Here is a 21,593-nt window from a genome sequence, read left to right on the forward strand (position 1 = left end):
AACCCACTGTTGCCCTAATGTGTGTTTTCAGGCGTGGGAAGTCTATCTTACTCCCTGTACCATGTCTTCTTTACAGTGTCCGCTCAAAGAATTTTAGTCATGGGAAGTCTGTAGGAAGTGTTTTATGTAGGGTAAGGAATCAGTGCTGTTTGAATGGGGACTAAACTTTAATGCTTTGTGTGCTGAATTCCGGATATACAGTTCTTGTGAAGTTTTGTGAGCTGATCCCTTTTAAATTTCCTCTTCTGGTTTGTTGCCGGACAAAGAGTAATAACATTTGTCCAATTGTATTTACATTCTCTTGTCTTGTCTCATTTATTTTGTATTTTTTTTTATATCTTTTGAAGTTAATCAAATCAAGACTGTGAGTAGCAGCAGAGTATGAAACCTCACAGGGCTCAACACTAAGGATTTTTTCTACTGGCCCAGTCGGGCCAGTGCTTCAGATTTTTACTGGACCTGCCAAAATTTTCACTGGCCCAAAAACAAAAATGATAAATAGCTGTTTTTACAATCATGGCTTTAAAAATGTGTCCGAAGATAATAATTTTTTACATATATTATATTTTTAAGACAATGTTCCCCCAAACTGAATCACCAATGTGTGGATTACTGCATTTCACCAACATGTAAAAATGAAAAATGTGGGGATTCCGCACACTGTGAAGTGAACACCGAATGTGCAGGGATTTCTTAAAATGTTGCGTAAGACGTGCAATTCTGATACAAAATGTATTAAGTGGGTTTTTTTCCTTCATATTGGTATATTCAACATATTGGTAATAGCTGCTGCTAAGACCCTTGGAAAAGAGCGAGGACAGTGCTAGGAGAGTGCACTCGGTGTCTGCACGATCTTGTGGGTGCACACAACTGTGACTTGGTGCGTCCAATATATTATGCATTTGCGCGTCTTTGCGAGATAAATATGCTCGCTCCTCGGTTAGAACACTTTGTTCACTCTGTGTAATTGTTGTGCTCTCTCACTTGTTTTCTTGCACTAATGTTATAAATGCAGTACGGGCCGGATCGGGCAAGTAACAGTTCTATCAACTGGCCCGAAGCGCTCTCACACTGGCCACGGGCCATCAGGCAGTCCTATTTGTCAAGCCCTGTGTCATTTTAACCAACACAAAAAAAATCAACACATCTACATTTAAATCACATCTTTTGAGCTCTTGTTTCTATATGTCTGCATTACAGCTGTGGTTTTACACACAATAGGATCTCCTACATTTTAAATTTGGTCTTTGTACAAGCTCCATTTTACAATAGACTGGTGGACCCAGACTGCATTTCCTGCTATACGTTTACTGTGAAATAAATCCTTTGTACACATTAAATCCAGCTAGATAGTTATCCATTTTTTGGACACTTTCTGGCTAGCTTTTTCGGTTCAGAGATAGAATATCTTTTTGGGGTGGAGCCACATAAAACAGAAATTATGAATCGAGCATCTTGGGATTATGGCGAAACGCAACATGCTTTGACCAAACTATCTCTCTCCCAATACAATATATAACGGTCAGAGAGGAATCACCCCGGCCCCATTTAGTTTAACCAGCCCCATGCCTCAAACCAACAACAGTGTAATCTGACCCCCAGCCTTGCACATTTCTTTAAGCCTTACCATATGTTTTATCTTACCCCTACCCATAACTTTCTTTTCCTCTCTGTTTGATTTGGGGATGTCCTGACCATCTCTCTTATGTCTAGCTCTGAGTTGATGATGTTACAGACTGTACATATTGTCTTGTTGAAAGCCCTCTGTACTGGAAGACCTTTCCATTGCAAAACAGAAGCTGAGTTTCCTTAAAGTCACTCCTGGTTTGGCCAAGATTCTTGACCTGGATATGCACTGTACCGGTAAGCCTGCCCCTGAACTCTCTTTTTTGCTCTTTTTAATTCTCTGTTTGTGCAGAGGGCTTGCGTGTGTGCACATGACCCATGCCCTTCCAACATTTTTAACTACTTTTAGCGGAGAACACGGAGCGATGGGTTTTAGTGGTTTCTTGCTGCCCTCGCTCCCGCCCTCCCTTCTTTTGTGGTGTTTGGACTCCAACTCTTCAGACTCCTCATGGTTCTTGTTAAAGTTTGAGCCAGCGGTTTCTCTGAAGCTCAGCAGAGCAACCAAACCACCGTCTAAGTCTTCTCCTCCCCATTCACTGACAACCACAAACTGCTCCAAAGGAGAAAAGAAGCAGGGCTGCGATTTGAGGCACACATTTTCCAACTGTATGGACCCTAAAACGGACAGCTCAGACTCCTCTTTCTCACCGTTCCTCCGTGGTACCGGACCTCTGCTGTAGGCGCAGGAAACCACTGGTTTGGATTATGGATTTTGCTTCTACAGTCAGGAAGGCGTGTGCCGGGACCAGAGCCAGGTGCACGTGGCAGAGAAGGAAACGGTCACGTCCTTATGACCGGACAGGACGATGTGGCTTAGGAGCAACGCAATCAAGTCGGACCTCCTCGCTCCTCAGGCAGTGGATGTCACATTTTTGCTGTACATCTCGGGCCTGTACCTCCAGTTTGAGCCTCTCAGATCAATCCCTTCTACAGTCAGGATGCTGCACCAGTCCCAGAGGTGCACAAGGTACTGTTGGAGATGGAGGAGGTGGACAGAGAGAGGTGTATGTAGAGGACGTTTGGGCGGGAGAAGTAGAAGACGACGAGGAAGGTGAAGGTGAAGATGAAGGTGAGGATGAGGAGGAAGAAGATGATAATGAAGAAGAAGAGGAGCACAGTGAGGAAGAGAAAGGTGAGTATCCCAAAATGCAGGTATCTTGAAATGAACCACAAAGGTGTGGATATAGATGGTGGAAAATAACAATAATGGATGGAATCCACCAAAAGAGATGGAGACGTGAACTAGTTACAGAGAGGCATCAGACCAAGGGGCTGTTCACACAGGACATGTTCTTGAATGTTTTTGAGACAAGTTTTTAATGGGATAGTTCACCCAAAAATCATGTACTTGCCCTCATGATGTTCCAAACCAATATGACTTCTATTGTTCTTTGAAAATCACAAAGATTTGAAGCAGAATGTTAGCCTAAGTCACCATTCACTTTAAATTGATCTATTTTCCATATACTGAAATAAAATGGTGACTGATGCCATTTCCACACTAATACGTATTTACTTTACTGTGTTTACATGCCTCATCTACACTAGAATGCCTCTTTCCTCCACCTAAAGTAGAAGAGCATTTTGAAAATGCAAAGATAATTTTTTAACTATTCCTTTAAAAGTTTAACTTATTTTAACAAGCAAAAAAAACTTCCACAGTGTCTCAGAAATGCACTGCTCAGGACACGAAACAATGACTGATTAAAAAAACAAGACTCAATGCAACGGTCAAAGACATTCCTGAAACATATGTTTTCATTGACCAACAATTAAAAAATAGCTCAGTGAAACAGAAGAACCCTTCCTGTGTGAACAGCCCCTAAGATGACAAAAGAAGATGATTTGTTGCTCAGAAACTTGAATGCCAATCACTCTAGCCTTACTCCCTTCCTCAATAACACTCGTGTCAATGCTTCACCTTTGATGCATGGAAATGCGACAATTCCACATAGGCAGTATGTCAATTAGAGTGATTGAGATGTACTGGAGACCTGCATGGGGTGTAATCTGTCTCGATTCGAGGAGATTTCAGAGTAGATCAGATGTATGCATGGCTATGGTGTAAAAGGTGTGAGTTTGTGGAAAGGAGAGATGAAGCGATCAGGCGCCAACATGCCTATCAGAAGGCTGGTTCACTCATTCATCCATTAGAAGATGCAAACAATCATCAGTAACAAATACTGTGGTGTGATCACATGGTTAACGGTGTACAATTGTTTTACCATTTTACAGCTGTGGATTGTTTAATGTTGTGAATTCAAACCCACATGACTTTCCTCTGTTGAACACAAAAGGATAGTTAAGTAGAATGCCTCAATCACAATTCACTTTTATAGTATGGAAAAAGATGCAATGAAAGCGAAAGTTGATAAAGACTACAATTCTGCTTAACACCTCTTTTTGTGTTACACAGAAGGAGATCATATTGGGTTTGGTACAACGTGAGAATGAACAGGCCTCATAGATTTATGTCTGTACAAGTGAACAATAAAAAGGAATTTTCCAATTGATCTCAATGTAATAGTTTTACAAGATAATCGGGAAACCAGTATGGATTAGCTGTCTCAAACGCCCACTTCCAGTATATTCTGGAATGGAGACTTGAATGTTTCCACTCATTTGATACTGCAGTGCCTAAATTGTCTCACAATGACAGACCAGCTCTTGTTCTGGCATATTTTATTTTAGCCAAGAGTTTGTTTGTGAGGGCCTTTGTTGCTCTTTTTTTTTTTAACCACCAGCACAGCCGGTCCACAGCTTGCAACTTGGCTTGTTAGTTGTGCCGCCCTGATCAGACAGCCACCCTGTCATCGTACAGCAGTCTTCTCCTCCCTGTGAGCCTCAGAGCTTTTCTCTGTTGACGCAAACCAGCTTTGGGGATGCTATTTTTGGACATGGGCCTTTTTTTTTGGAGTAGATTTGCTGGCGGGTGAGGGCCATCCAAATTGCACTTGGTCTCTCTCTCTCTCTCTCTCTCTCTCTCTCTCTCTCTCTCTCTCTCTCTCTCTCTCTCTCTCTCTCTCTTCTCAAATCCATGTAGTTTATCAGTGTTTTTGTGTGTTCGCTTAAAAAAGGAGATCCAAACGAAATGCCATTTGACTATTTATGAAGAATTACTTATTAGTGATGCTTTCGAATGATACAATTACTTATACCCAGTGTCGACATAGAGTACCATTTTTCTTTTTCCTGGTTATTTTCACAGATCGTCTCGTAAAAGTGCTTTAATGAAAGAAAACCTGTCCTTTTTTGCAAAATGAATTAACACAGTTAATGTCACACATTTCTTTTGCACACGTGGCTATTGTGCAAAATGCTGAAAAACCAGCAAGACATGGCGCAACTTACACATACAGTAGGTCTGCCCAGGGCATGTTTACATAAGAGTACAATTGTTAGTGCGGACAGATGCAAAAATGCATTCAGAGATTGAACGGCCCTATGACTTTCTTTCTTCCATGGAACACAAAAAGAGATGTGAAGCAGAATGTTAGTGTCAGTCACCACTTTCATTGTAAAATATTGGACAACAAATGCAATGAAATTGAATGGTGACTGAGGCTAACATTCTGCCTAACATCTCCTTTTTTTTGTTCCACGGAAGAAAGGAAGTCAAACAGGTTTAAAACAACATGAGGGTAATGAGTAATTACAACATGAGTAAATGATGATCCATTATTCCTATTTGGGTGAACTGTCCCTTTAACAGAGTAGTGTATTTCAGGCATAGCTGTTATGTTTGTCTGAGAAAGAACTCCACTGTGTCCTACTGCAATACAGTCACAGTAGGCCAACTGTAGTTTAATGGGGCAGGTATGCAGTCTTTCAGTAGAAATTCCTGTGTCAGAGGCAATGGAATGATATTTGAGTTATTAGATTAACTGGTCCTTGCCTCTCCCTGCAACCCTGTCATTAGGCATTGAATGATTCAGTTTTTCGCTGAGTTTTATATTCTCTGCTATGCAAGCAGATTTTTGCATGTGCGGTTTGTTACAGGCTATGTATCACTGCTTGCCTTTATACTGCACTTATTTCGGCTCAGATTTTAAAAGCCCAGTAGTGCATATTAAGGGCTATAAGTCAAACCTTTGACACTGGACCAATCAGCACATCTGTCACTGTAACCTCTGATGCAGCTCTACAGGTTTTACAAGAGGCAGGCACATGACAAATGACGATGAGGTTTAAACCCCTTGTGGTGCTGATGTTTTTTGCTCTCGTGAAAGCACAAACAGATCATTTTCCAGTGGGACCGGGATCCCCCAGGGGGGTCCGAAGCAGGATGCAGAACTGATTTTGTTCCTCAGTGCTGGGGTTAAAGAGTGGAACTTTAAGCGGCTCCCATGGGGCTGCATAGATGCAAACATACAACTAAACATCTGAGCTCAGTGGTGATGTTGTTAGTGTTCTCATTTTGAATAGCATAGAGAAACGCCATGGTATCACTAGGGCTGGGTAATAGACAGTAGCTAAAGAAAATGAGGTCAATATTTTTCGATATGAATGTATTTGTTCTAAAATTACTTTTAAAAAGTGCTTTTTATGTTAAAGGAATGTTCCAGGTTCAATACAAGTTAAGCTCATTTGATAGCATTTGTGACGTTATGTGGATAACTACAAAAACTCATTTTAGATTTGTCCCTCGTTTGTTAAAAAAGCAAAAAACGTGGTTCTAGCAAAGCACTTAAAATGGACGTAAATGAGGCCAGTCCATAAACATTAAAATACAGAGTTTCAAAACATTACTTTACATTTATGCATTTGACAGACGCTTTTATCCAAAGCGACTTACAGTGCAATTATTACAGGGACAATCCCCCCGGAACAACCTGGAGTTAAGTGCCTTGCTCAAGGACACAATGGTGGTGGCCGTGGGGTTAAAACCAGCGACCTTCTGATTAGACCCCTGTGCTTTAGCCACCACTCCACTAATAAAGAAACATTGTTTTAACCAAAACCAATTATACTGAAGATGTTAAATGCAGGAAGTAAAATGCAGCAAAATGCCAAAAAAAATTCAATAAAAAAATTCAATAAAAAATGCAGTAAAAAAGGTGTGTATTCTGCACTGTTTTCCTCTAACTTCCACCTGACACAAGGGGCGAATTAAATTATTATTATTATTTTCATTTATATGCATCATCTTAATAAATACATAATAATCAACAGGAATTATTTAGGAATTATTTACTGTAACAACGTATATTTTTACAAAAAAATGTAAAACATTTTTTTTATTAAAATAGCTTATTTCGCTAACATTAAACTTACCAAATCTAATGCCTTTTTTGCTACTGAAGTTTAAATTAGAGGTATATTTACTGTAAACATATCTGACTTAACGCTTTCATACTCTAGAAAGGATTGAGAAACTAGTTCTAACGGCATGATCTTTTTATTTCTTCCTAATTATAATAAAAATCATCTCAATATTTAGGGTTCAGGTTATATTCAATATTCAACCTACCTACCACAGTGAAAGGTTTACACTAAAGGCACAATGCAGTACTATTTACATCATAAGTATTTTTGATGAATGAACCTGGTAATGTTGAAGGTTTCTAACTTTTACCACAATGTGTTGGTTTTGTGGGAGAAGATCCATATTTGATCTCAGCTGTAAAGAACCTGTTACCGTAATCATAAATCACCTTGTGTTTATCCTTTCTTTACTGTAATACAGTCTTAGTGAATCATCATTTTAGAACGGTCATATTTCCACAACCACACTGTACTAACAAAACCATTGAATATTCTTTCTTTCTTTTTTATAATTTGTAGGCCAGATAACTTTTGAGAATTTTCAAAAAGGTATATTCACCCAACGATGATGTCATTCTGCAATCATTTACACACCTTCATGACATTCCAAACCCAAATGACTTGATTATTTGATTTCTTCTGTGGAAAGGAAAAAACACACAATGCAGAATTTTCATTTTTGGCTGAATTCTCTCTTTAAATGGATGCCATTGTGGGTTGAAAGAATAGAAAACATGCTAAAGAAAAACAAACCTCAGAGACTTGTGATTTTCCACCATTCTGCTATTTTAGCTCCTGCTGGTGTCATTAGAGGGATTCAGAACTTTATTATATGTTGTCACAAGTGACATACATCTCGCCAGAGGTACAGGGAAAGAGGGAGTGATGGGAGGAATAAAGACAGGAATTTTGGTTAAAATGAATGAAAGAGACACATACTTATGCATAATCCCTAGCAAAACGTAGTTACCATGAAAACACTTTTTTAATGACTATATAGCAAGAATGATAGAACATTGAAAGACTGCGTGTTAGCTCTCTGTCATCTGAGCAAATTTCCATATGTTGACTTGTCTAAAATAGATACACGTATTTCAAAGCAGAAAACTGATTTGTAGGCTTGTTAATTTTATATGGAAAAACTATTGTTGCATGTAGTGCTTATAATAATGACTGTTTGATTTAAAAGACATTGACAATTATCTCGAAAACCTAGGCAGCATTTTTGGGCATCATAGAGGTATAGCGACTCGCCCGGTATTTCTGAGAAAGGCTGTTTTGCTTCATCTGTTTATTTTGAATACTCTGTTCAATTTGTAGTGTGAGGTGAAAGGCATGAAAAAATATAATCCTAAAAAGCTCTTTTCCCTTTGGATTTAGCCACCATTGGGACATTTCTTGTCTTTTGAAGTCTGACTAATGCACAGTCAGCTCTGATTTGACTGTGTGTGTTAACAGCACTTTCAGGGGCTTAGTCACATCACAGAGCAAAAAAATAAAATAAAATCAGAATCTGTATTTTTGTCTTGTGTTCCAGTTAAAATATATAAAAATCCTTAAAACGAGATTGATTTAACTTGCATGTCTCTCTGGAAACACGTCTTAAAGATATTAAGACTTGTTTCCAGAGATTATGTCTTGAATTAAGTTTATTTATCTCACCAAATTGGCAAATTGTTCTATTATCATTTTTGTTTTAAGCATAAATCTAACTGAACATTGTGAGGTTTAAACTTAAAACTAGAAAAAAAAATCCGAACTGATTAAGAAAATAAACTTAATTCATGATAGCTATAGTATCTGAAAACAAGTCTTACCTCACACAGTTTTGCTTCTTATGTAATTTTAATGATGTTAATTTCATTTTACTGAAGAAAAAAAAAAAATATTTATGAATTATTATTATAATTATTATTATAATGTTTTTGCTGTTTAACCTCCTGAGACATGGGCATGACTGCTGTGTGCATTTTCTATTTCCTTTTTTGATTTGATACTAGTAGCACCTAATAAACATGAAAAAAATTATCTAGAGCAAATCGTTTTCCTAAAAATGTATGTGCACATACAGTATGTGGAGAGCAGGACTAAGTTGTGAAATTTTAAATAATACCAAGCTATAGAAAGTCAGGAAAGTCAGCCAGTGGTTCAGGAAACACAATGACAATCAGTCACAGAAAGAGATTGTGAGGTGGTTTAGTTTGATGAGGTGTTTGAAAACATGTATGGGGAAATCGGTGACATTGACATTGGTGTGAACGAACTGAATTGACGCACTGAATTGACTTAAATTACTGGCAAAAATGGGCAAATTGCATTTGATTGGGGCTATTTGTAAACTGTAATACAAAATAAACCACAGGTATGGACATGCCTGCCAAGTTGTAGTCTCATGCAGTGGATAATGTGGAATTGCAAGAATGGAAAAAATCCCATTATTGAGCTGAAGTTTTACATTTTATTTCTAGGGATGAAATATGTCAGCCAAAATTACTTAGTTAACCACAGTCCTTTGGCAATACCATTGGTTAGTTAGACCTAATACCTAGTGATTATACCTAATTATGAAAAAGATAGCCCTAGCTCTAAAATCTGATTGGATGAATCACATTCAAAGCAATTCAGTAGCTGATAAATTCACACCAGTGATCGCACATCAGTTGCGTTATGTAGACCATATTACAGTAGTGCCATATTTGAATTTTGATGTGAATGAAAATGAGACTTTGATTGATAGACTTACAATCTCTTCAATCAGGGGTGGACTGGGACTAAAAAATGGCCCTGGACTTTCTGGCCCAGAGCGGCCCACCAAACCCGACCCACAACACACCAAACCATAACACACTGACTCATTGATTTCTTTTTCCAGCTCATTTTCAAATTTGTGTGTTGAAAAAAGGACTAAAAGAGTAGCCGTTCTAATGACTGCTAGTCATGATAACCGGCTCCACCAGTGCAAAAATTGTCATAACTTAAAAACATATAAAACCACGGTAAATGTTATGAGTGGATTTTTTTTAGAGAAAGCACTACAATTGTGCACTTTATAGCTCAGACAAATAACATGTCAGGTGCTGTGACAAGTCAGCATTTCTTCAAAATTTTTAAAGATCTTAATCACCTTTCAACTTTTTTCTAGAAGTGCAAATAAACAATTTTCTATGACATTGTTGAAACAATAAGAATAATAAAATATTATATGTATTATGTGTATATAGCTATACAAGAACATAAAATGTTGTTTAAAATATTTAGATGAAGAAAGTGTCATAGCAGGACTGATGATAATGCTTAAAATGTCATGTCAATTACTCACATCACTGTGTAAATGTTTATTTTTTTTAAATCAATGAAAACAAAGTTGGCCAGAATATGTACATATATAAATCTAAACAAATATAAATATATGTTAAACAAAAAATAAAAAAATAAATCAAATAAACATACCTCTGAATGTGTAGATCATTGCAGATATTTTGCATATTAATTGATAATTTTCACTCTATTTGAGTTTGTTGCGTCTTTATAACTGCAGTGTTTTAATTCCTCCAGATTATTCTATAAAAGTGAAAATCCTTATGCTTTGACAAGTGCTATTTCTTCTCTCCTTTAAAAAAGTAAGACTCAAATAGCCACAAAGTAATATTTTTCATGACTTATTTTCTGCATTTTTATCACATGACTTATTTTCTGCATTTTTATCAAGCGTGAGCATTATTCAGCAAGCCGCACTTCAGCTCCTAGTAATTATTTGCGGTATGAATAAATTATGTAGATAACTATGTTCTGCTCATAGCTTTACTGATTGCTGATTTTAATTACACTGCATTTGTTGTAACTTGCTGTCATTTATCATTTTGTGATTATTCAGAGCTCATCTATTATAATTAATTTGTTGTTGTTTTTTGTCACCATTATTGTGATTTGCATGTCAAATAATCAGGTCTATGTGAGGTAGAGAAATAACGCGCACATATGGATGTGTGCTCTGAAGTGTAGGTAATTTCAAAACAAAAGACATAAAAAAAAAAAATCAAAATTAAAGCCCTTGTATTGGCTTTAACTTACAGAGTTTATTGAATCTGTAATTGGGTCTGCGTGGGCAATTTGGAGCCCAGGGCTGCCGGCTATATTGCCTTTAGGATGGGCCGTTACTTGCACAGCAGCGGGCTGACCCAAATTACCCAGAGGCCCACCGGGGAAAATGCCCAGTGCTTATTCAAGCTTTGAGTCATGCCAAAAACACTCCTTAACTATAGTGAAATCACTGTAACGAATTGCCCCAATTGGCTAATTTTTATATTTTACTCTGTATTTCTAACCATGGTTCTATTCCTCTCACAGGAGATGAGAGTCAGGATCTGGGTCCTCCTCCATCCGTGAACGAGGCAGCCAACACTCTGATGACGCGGCTGGGATTCCTGCTCGGAGACAAAGTGAACGAAGGGCCTGCTGGAGCACAGTACAGTATGGATGAACAAGATGATCCCCAGGTTTGAATCATACACAAACACACTCAACATATTCCATCCCATGTGATGCTTCCAGCCTCCACCTATTTTTTCCAATCTGTATCTCTTTGAGGTCTGTCTAGCATTCCGCTGGTTAAAAACAGAGGCATTTTATTCCCTCTTATTTGGTCATAGTTAAATTTGATCTCATTGATCTGACACATGCTGTAGTTGAGCCCAGGAATGTATTCCAGAAACACAAAACTCCTGTAGTCCACTGCTGGGCAGAGCTACTTTGATATTTCCACTGAGCTATTTTAGTGGCTAATCCCTGCTGGTCACCAAAAGGGCAAAAAGGGTTTGTCAAATTTATAGCCGACTTCTCTCACACATGCCAAATCCTGAATTGGACACAAATGTATAGATTGAGCTATTTAGACATATTTGGGAAGTTATTGAGTCCATGATCTGATTTTAAGATGCTGGTTCATAGTGAAAAGAAATGTGAAGTATTATTATTTTTCAGAGATTTTCAGTCTTTCCACAAGGGAAACTTTTAACATCATAGTAGACGTTTTCAATAAAAAAAAGAAACACTTCATACTGTGAGTTTAACTATTACTTTTAAAAAGAGGATTTTGTCATGATTGACCAACCCATCATGTCCTTCCACACCCGAATATATAGCTCTCACATTTTATTTGTGAATGCATATACTGTATTCAAACAGAAAGACATAGACTAGCAAAATGTTTGATGTTATTGACACTAAACGCCATGGGATTTTGTGTGTCTCATAGCCAAATGTGATGCAGCAAGTTTGAATCTGATTTTCAGTAAATAACAATCTGTTCATTACCCAAAGTTAATGTATTGCTTCGGACTTGGACTATTGTACATGAGCTGTACAGATGTTGAGCAAGGAAATGTATTTTCATTTCCTAATTATTTAATTTCCAATCTACAGAACAGTTGAAGTCAGAAGTTTACATACGCATTAGCCAAATACATTTAAACTCAGTTTTTCACAATTCCTGACATTTAATCATAGAAAACATTCCCTGTCTTAGGTCAGTTAGGATCACTATTTAAAACATTTGAAATGTCAGAATAATAGTAGAGAGAATGATTTATTTCAGCTTTTATTTCTTTCATCACATTCCCAGTGGTTCAGAAGTTTACATACACTTTGTTAGTAGTTTGGTAGCATTGCCTTTACATTGTTTAACTTGGGTAAAATGTTTTGGGAAGCCTTCCACAAGCTTCTCACAATAAGTTGATGGAATTTTGGCCCATTCCTCCATACAGAACTCGTGTAAAAGAGTCAGTTTTGTAGGCCTCCTTGCTCACACATTCTTTTTCAGTTCTGCCCACAAATTCTATCAGATTGTTGCTTCAATATATCCACATAATTTTCCTTCCTCATGATGCCTCATGATTCACGGTTGGGATGGTGTTCTTTGGCTTGCAAGCCTCACCCCTTATACTCCAAACAAAACGATGGCCATTATGGCCAAACGGTTACATTTGTTTCATTAGACCATAGGACATTTCTCCAAAATGTAAGATCTTTTGTCCCCATGTGCACTTGCAAACTGTAATCTGACTTTTGTATGGTGGTTTTGGAGCAGTGGTTTCTTCCTTGCTCAGCAGACTTGTGTTACTGTGGATATAGATACTTGTCTACCTGTTTTTCTCCAGCATCTTCACAAGGTCCTTTGCTGTTGTTCTGGGATTGATTTTCACTTTTTGCACCAAACTACGTTCATCTCTATGAGACAGAATGCGTTGACAGAGGGCTATCTTTTTAACTATATGTGTGCTGTCTTCAAACAGCTCAGGTACCCTCAGGGCGATGTCGAAGACTCATCCCAATTTTCATTCAAATCCGACAAAGCGTTCAAAAAATTTTTCTTTTTTAAATAATATTCAAAATGGCGGAGATCCAATATAGCTGATATCAAACACAACTGAAAGAAAGAACAGTCCAAATACAATGTTCATTGCAACTTATAAATTGTTTTCAACTTGCCTCGTACCTTTCGATTGCCACGGCACACAGGTACATTGCACATACCACAGCACTATGAACCCATAAGCTGTAAAAGTGCAAAAGAGCCTGAGAGAAGTGCTGAGCGTCAGGAGGTTTTAACTAAAATAATAATAAATACATTTTGAAATTTCTCTCTGCATTTTCTGAAAACTTAGAATAAGGACACAATGATAAACCAAAAGTTTTGCTAAAATTGAATAAGTATTTTGACCACTATGTAGAGGTGTCTCCAAACTGCTCAGGTATCCTCAGAACATGATGTTAATGAAGCATAAACATTTTCAACAGCTGTAAAAATTTAAATTAAGTGAATTTTATCTGTGCATTTCGGTCTGGAGATTATATTGAGCCATTGTTTGGGAAAATCAAACTAAGTTTAAAGGATGCGTAAGGTTTAAACTGTAAACTTCATAATCCAAGATGGTGGCCACTGTATTGGGCAGAGTTTTAATGTAAGGTATCCATTGGAATCACCAGGAGGAGAAAAGAAAATTATTATGTCTATGATATGGCCAAAAGAAAAGTTAATTTTTGACATGGTGGTGGCGCTATAGAGTATGTCCTAGAGACCCCAAATTTAGTATGGGGGATAATCATGGCCACCCCTATCAGTGTACCAAATGTAATCATTTTCCTACGTACAGTTTTATGGGCTGCCATAGACTCCCAGCCAGAATAATAATAATTATAATATGGAAAATTAACAAATGCATAGGGGCTACAGCCTCTTCAATTTTTGGCCTCTAATAATTACAAATAAATCACCATTGTAATGCATTACAAATAAATAATGTTAAATCCTCACTGGAATAAAAACAAGCAATATTTACAAACAAATCACCACTGGAATATATTGCAAAAATACAATATTTACAAATATTAGTAGTTTGATTGTATGAACTTAATTGACAGGAGCTTCTGTCTAAACCAGGGTTCCCCAATTAATTTTGACCAAGGGACACATTTTGTCAACAATACAAAGTCAAGGGCCACGGTCGTCAATGTAATGACAGCTTTTTGGTGCTGCTGCTATTTTTATTATTATTAATATACAATATTACAATAATTATTATACAATAATGTTGTTTTTATTATTAAAATAGTCACACATAAATATTCAGATTTTTATTAGTGGCCTGTTTTATTTATTCAAACAATTATGTATACAGATACACAAAACTACACAACTTTGCCTGCTGAAAAAAAAAATACCTTTAATGAACAATCTTTTTCTTATGTTTTCTTATCAATTATTTTTATTATTTAATCTTTGCATCATATTTTTTTCTGTACTATGCTATTCTTATTGTGCACTATTCCATGAGTATTTGTATCACAGTACTTTGTGTTATATTATCCAGGCATTATAAAAAGAGTAGTTGGCTTTGGAAATCCATTTGGAATATACTCATATAGCAAAATACATGTACAAATATAAATAGGACGTATATTTAGGCAACAGCGCTCTTTACTCATCTCACTTGCATAAAAACAGATTATATACTCCTCAGAATGCATCAACACCATAGAAAGAATTTAATGAAATCGTTATGCCAAATTAGGTATAGAAATGCTTTAACAGAGTTCAATATACTCATCTCTAGCATTGACAGCTGGGCAGGGAAGGAGACTGGTATAAATGTTTGTAGAACAAACATTGTTCTAAAACTTTTTAATGCACCCTGTGTATAGACCTTTCATCGGAATTTTGTCTCGCAAAATCATCACGGATTTGGTGTGAGAAGGCCAAACATTTGTCTCTCCGCCTATTGAGGAACCATCCACTGGCCAACTGAACTTCATCTTTGACATATTCAACTGCATGATGTCATTAATGTGGCCTCCACCGCAGACATAAGTGCTAAGAGCCATACATGAACCTTCATAACCACTTATTTTTTCCATTCCTCTTCCTCTCTCTTTTCTACTCTCCCTGTACTATTTTCTTGCAACTCTTTAATTAGCATTCTTTTTGTCTGGTTATGTTTCTGTCTGGTTATGTTTCTCACTCTCCCCCATCGCTAGTACCACTGGGCTAAATGTTCCATCATCCTATTCGTGTTTTTTTATACATGTCTTGTAGCCAGCCACAGTGTGCAAACACTTAGCACACATTAAAAACACACATTTCTCTACTCTTTGCTTTAGGTTATGAGTAGAGAATTCAAAGTTCTGTCATTCGTATACCATAAAGTGAACAACAATGTATTAAATTACATAATATTGAGTCACAGTGGAAAAATTGTTTATGTCAGCCCATGCCATAAAAAGAGATAATTCCACATGAGTCTGCGGCCCTCAGCAGAAATATGGGACAGCAGTGTATCATTAAATACCAGTCAGCAAATTTCCATTTTTGTGGCCATTTTTGTATGTGGAAGCAGGGTTCCCACGTGTACTGGAAAACCTGGAATTTTGCAATGCAGTTTTGTAGTCATGGAAAAGTCATGGAAAATCAGAAAAATACCCAAATGTCCTGGAAAATAATAATTTGTCCTGGAAAATATTTCCGTATAATAAAACAGTTTGACTGTGTTGCTAGCAAGATTTCTGTTACATGTACAAAAATGTGGTAATGATCGGGACTCAGAATAGGAGTCTATACACACATTTGTGTCATTTAGTCACTGTTTGCGGCTGTGCATTGTGAAACAACATCAATGGTTAAGGGGAGACTTACAGTATTGCTGCGTCTGAACATTATGTACATTTTATGAAGGACGCACTTATCTGCCGGCAAAACAGTACATTATTTTTGCAAAGCGCTGCTTGACGCTGGCATTGAGTGGAGCATTGATGCCTCGATTCAACTCATGTGAAATGTGCTTAACAATGACAAAATTACTTTTATTGAAACGTAAAATGATTATTATTTGGCTATTACTGTCGTCGTCTTTTCTGATAAAAGTCATGTTCAGCGCTTTAAATACTGTAGGAAAATGATACAGTAGATCTGCTTTGTTCTTATAATGCTTAGTAGATTTGATATGCAAAATAATAATGGAGAAGGTAAGGACATTTTTGATGTTCATTATTATTATTATTAGACTGTTATTGTTGTTGTTTTTTTTTTGGGATGAAAAGTCATGTTCGGCAGTTCACAAACTGAACTGAAATTATAGATCTGCTTTGTTCTTATAATGCTTAAATACTATAAAGTCTCTTGGCAGATTTCGGTGGTGAACATCTCAAAATGATTCAATGACTCACTCATCTCCAGAAGTGGTCACTAAACTTGTCAATTAATGAAACTGAACTAATTTGTGAAAGAGTAGCAAGCCACACCAAAATACCCTTTATTTTTGCAGCTAATTCTGCACTTTATATAACAATGACATTCGGACCACTGATTCATTTTTTTTGTTTGTTTTTGTTTTTTTTAAGCCGAATGTCATGGAATATGACCTATATGGACGAAAATGAATATTTGAATGTACAAATAATCAAATTAAAATTGTGATATGTCCTAGTGTAGTAAGTAAACTAAAAAGGTCTCTGATTTAATTGAATAAATAAATAATCTGTATGTGATGCCCACTTCAAAACTTTTTTTTTAATGTTCTATACTACCATACAACTCTCACTGTTTCAGCCGTATGGCCAAGTCTAGCCATGTCATTTATTAAACTCTCCCTCTCTCTTCTGATCTTCAGGGCATCCCCATGACTCAAAGGATAAGCCCTTGCTCTAGCTTAGCTAGCAGCACAGCTTCACCCCCTCCTGGCAGCCCCTGCTCAACATTGCCTGCTGGAGCACCAGGTAACATGGGCACCCGTGACTGCGCTTATGGGTCCATCACTAGTCCCACCTCCACTCTGGAGAGCCGAGACAGCGGCATTATAGGTGAGACAAAATGCTCCTCATTGATGTAGGAGAACTTTGCAGTCTTTTCGTGATAACAAATATAGGCTAGTCTATATTATTTGAAATGGAAAATAAATGTATTGAAAATCCTTGCTGAAAAAGTTAATTCACAACATGAAGAGGTTAAAACATCTAGTCCTACTCCAAGTACACAATATTAGTTCCTAGTCTGAGACTACAGTAGACTTAAGCCGCGTCCGCACTAATGTGTTTTCAGTTGGAGATGCACTGATTTTGGTACATTTATGCCTCTCATCCACACTGGAATGCTGTTTTCCTCCAATGAAAACTATTTTCAGAAATGGTCTCTAGTACCACTTACAATGGAAAACAATGACAGAAAGAAACTTAAAATTGAGTTTTCAACCATAAATTTACTAGTGGGGATGTGGCCTCAGTCTAAACTTGGGTAGAATTTGTTTGTCACAAAGCCAATATGGCAAGATTTAGTGCAGTTGTTTGGACAAATTAATGTCCAATAAAACATACGTACTGAAATATTTTGCCTAAACAACGAACGTAATTGCGATTCGAAAGGGTTTCCTTTCAAAATGTCTCATCTCTTGTTTTGTTATTTTGTGGTTTTTGTGGGGGGTTCATTTCATGTTTTGTTTGGTTTCGTTTTGTTTTGTTCGAAAGGGTTTCATTAAAACTTTCTCATCTCTCTCTCTCTCTTGCAGCAACACTCACAAGTTACTCTGAGAATGCTGAACATGGTAAACACTGCGAGAGTTCACGGGGCAGTCTGAAACTGTGGCAGGCTCAAAAGTCAATGGGGACAGACTCTTTTCTGTATCGCGTTGATGAAAACATGGCTGCCTCCACATACAGCCTCAACAAAATCCCGGAAAGGAGTCTGGAACATTCTGTCTCTCACTCTGCTCACTCCATCCCCCTCTACCTCATGCCCCGCCCCAATTCTGTGGCTGGTAAGTCTATGCACCTGCCTTATTTCCATTGGACAGTGTAACTTTTGTTTGTAATGGAAAACTAGCACACTACTTTCTGTGCACTATAAACTGGTATACTACCTACTTTAAAAAAAAATAAAAAGGTAGTATGTGAGACAGTATGCAGCATGCAATGGTAATTGTGAGCTACAATGCTACATTGTTGTCAGATGACTTCATTACATCATTTACGTCGATTCCAACTTGCATGACTGACTTTCTTCTGTGCGATATGATGTCTGTTTGTCCATACAATGCAAGTGAATGGTGAACAAACTTTCAAGATTAAAAAGAACATAAAGCCACATCAACCATCAAAATGGGGGAAAATGTGATCTCAGTGTTTTCGTCCGTGGCATGATTGGTTGGTGCCTGACGAGCTGGTTTGAGTATTTCTATAACTGCTGATCACCTGGAACAGGTCAACAGAGAATGTCCAGACTGGTTTGAGGTGACCGAAAGGCTAAGGTAACTCCGATAACCCCTCTGTTCAATTTTAGTGAGCAGAATAGCTTTTCAGAATGCACAACATGCTGGACCCTGAGGCGGAATCTGCTACACAGCAGAAGACAACTTCAGGGCTCACTTTATTAGGACCATAGTGTTCCTAATAAAGTGCTCAGTTAGTGTATATTGTATTGTAGGCCTATTTCCAGTGTAAAATAATACAGTAGTATGGTAGTATGCCATATCGAACAAACCATATGGCTCACAATTTGGGCTTTTTTGAGTACCCGACATGATCTGCTTCTTTAATTTCTGGAACTGAATGAGTATATTAGATATAATATAGATATTTACAGGTAATTTAAAAAAAAACCCTTAGTAGTATTTTTAATCAGGATTTAATTTATATTTAGTACTAATCAGTTGTTATTCAATATCAAACAAATAAACCTCAGTATTTTGCTGGGTTGGTCAAGACATCAGTCCAGCATTCAAATCCTGTCAAGCACAAAAACACATTCATCTCTCACTGTGTGTTAATATTTGAAGTCAGCTCTTTGTAAAACCAGTTCAGCAGTTGGTCTTTGAACATGTCTACTCACTGAATGCAGAAACCTAGAGACAGGAAATATCCCATATAATCCAGACCCTAAAAGTCAACAGAAACGTGTATCCAATTCCCTTAAAATGTCAAGGTCAGTCAAAGCTCTTAGTGATTACTGTGAATGCAACAGAAGTGGCCCTCTTCCCAGCTTTATGGGCCATTTAACCGCCATTTGAGGTCCGGGCTCCTGATGCCGCCCTGTTACAACGTAAGGGCATCTATGAAGGATTTGTGATTTGAGCTACTGGTTTTGGTTCCACATGTGAGCAAATACCTCAATCTACACTTAGTAGTAGCTCACTCTTTCCCATTTTAAGATGTGTTATGAAGGGTTTTTGTTAAGTTTAAATGTCAGAATAAGGGGTTTGGAGACTGGATGAAAATGCCAAGATATGGTCAAGCACAATTTTTATAGACTTAATAGTTAATGCTATTCTTTATTTAGGGATACATAATATATTGGTGGCCATATCGTTATCTGGCAGTATTAGTTTTCTTTTGAAGTTAACGGGCGCTATAAATTGATTATAAACTATATTGGTTATCTTTCATCGTAGGCCATCATTTCTGAATCGGTACATCCACATTTATGTTGAGTCAGGAGAGTATTTTTTGTTTGTTTGTTTGTTTGTTTGTTTGTTTGTTTGTTTGTTTGTTGGTATTTTTTTTTTATTCTTTTTGTTTTGACCACTTCATCAGTTATCATCATAACAAAAATAATTATTGTCTATTGTTTTCTGCCAACATTTCTATATTAGTGCATCCCTATTCATGATGAATCAGGAGAGTAAACAAATAATGAATTGTGATAAATAGTGCAATTCTGTCCATCCTCTTTCAGTCAGTAATTGTTTGGACAAACAGGTAGCCCTGACCCAAACTCACACCATCGGTTGAGCCAATGTTGTTATGTCAGGCTGCTCAAACAAACAGAGTAGATTTGCAGCGTGTATACCGGTTTCATGGTACACCATGGTATGAAAATTGACAGTTGTCATACCATGTACATTTTCGAAGGAGTTCCCATAATACATCCGGACAGAGAATCTCACCTGCGCGTGTGCATCTCCTTTCCTCCTTGACTACCTGTCAGACTCGTCCACTTGCGCCACACACATATGCAATGGAGAAAATGTCAGAGAGAAGCGAGGCTGATATCTCCAATCTCCATTCCCTGCCGAAAAAGAACTTAAAATCAGTAGCGTGGGATTACTTTGGGTATCACAAATACAAGTTTCAATTATGATTAAGCTTTTGTTTAAACCCCTTATGTTTTCATTCTTTTAAGGGTCATTGTATCTAATGATAATAATAATAATAACTGTGCAGTATTGTATACCGTGAAAACGTGATATATTCAAAGACGCTTATTGTACCGTGAAAATCTCATACCGTTGCAACCCTAAAACAGAGCAATGTTGAAAGCGCCATATAGCCACATTGCATACAATTTTCAGGGAAATCAACCTACCAAGATCCAAAACATCAACACTAGACATGTCATCTGAAAGGTAGAACTGGTATTTGCTTTGACAATGTTTATAATGGCCTCAACCCTTTAACTTCATCTTTATTTCTGCAGAAGTGCAGCACTTTTGATATCATGCTAGCTGCTGAGGCAGTGTGTGAGATTACTGGCACAGAATTCTTTAAAAAACAAATGACTGTCATTCACTCATGATGCTGAATTCATGCTGTCATGTTTAAGCTGTTCTCTTACAGAGTGCATCTGTCTGCTTTAAAGAGCACATCTGTGATTGAAGCACCCATTTACAGCTCTCGCATAAACCAGTAGGGGAGTTACAGAAAAGGTCATGTTCTCCTGCAGGTACAGACATTATACAGATGTATCATTTTTGCCTGATGGGCAAAAGCACCCATAGACTTACATTTGAGGAGGGACCTAAGACATATTTAGGAACCTTAATAGTTTACAGACTTGAAGGTGGACCCCCCAGAAAGCTTAGCAATGTGAGTTTCCCCCGCCTATATTAATCAGTTTAATTGTCCATATTGTGTGTTTAATGTACATATGTGAGGGTGCTTGTGTGTGGATGACTCAGAAAGTGAACACAGATTTGTGAGTCTACAGGAGAACACTCATAAAAGTCCTTCTGTCTGAAAGAATAATCAAATGCTTCCTGAGCTGAGAGATCAGACAGGTTTAGAAAGGGGAAGATGTGATGCAACTAAGGGAGAGAGAGAGAAGGTGAGGGAATAAGTGGGTAGAAAAGGAAAGAGAGAGGGAAAGAAATGAAATATGTGAGGGGAGAGAGTGAGAGTAATAAAAAGCAAGAAAGGTGTGCATGCATGAGTAGGAGAGAAAATGA

The 21,593-nt window shown here is 37.4% G+C and overlaps 1 protein-coding gene across 1 annotated transcript in view; it reads left to right on the plus strand.

Moving 5' to 3' along the window:
* The window catches only part of LOC127652990 (protein TANC2-like), a 176,613-nt gene that overhangs the window by 125,299 nt on the left and 29,721 nt on the right, over positions 1 to 21,593 (plus strand). Inside the window, 3 exon segments of the mRNA XM_052139455.1 lie at positions 11,239 to 11,387; positions 17,052 to 17,241; positions 17,943 to 18,191. Coding sequence (XP_051995415.1) covers positions 11,239 to 11,387; positions 17,052 to 17,241; positions 17,943 to 18,191 — 588 coding nt within the window.

The sequence above is a fragment of the Xyrauchen texanus genome, chromosome 12, assembly GCF_025860055.1.
Source record: "Xyrauchen texanus isolate HMW12.3.18 chromosome 12, RBS_HiC_50CHRs, whole genome shotgun sequence".
Taxonomy (NCBI): domain Eukaryota; kingdom Metazoa; phylum Chordata; class Actinopteri; order Cypriniformes; family Catostomidae; genus Xyrauchen; species Xyrauchen texanus.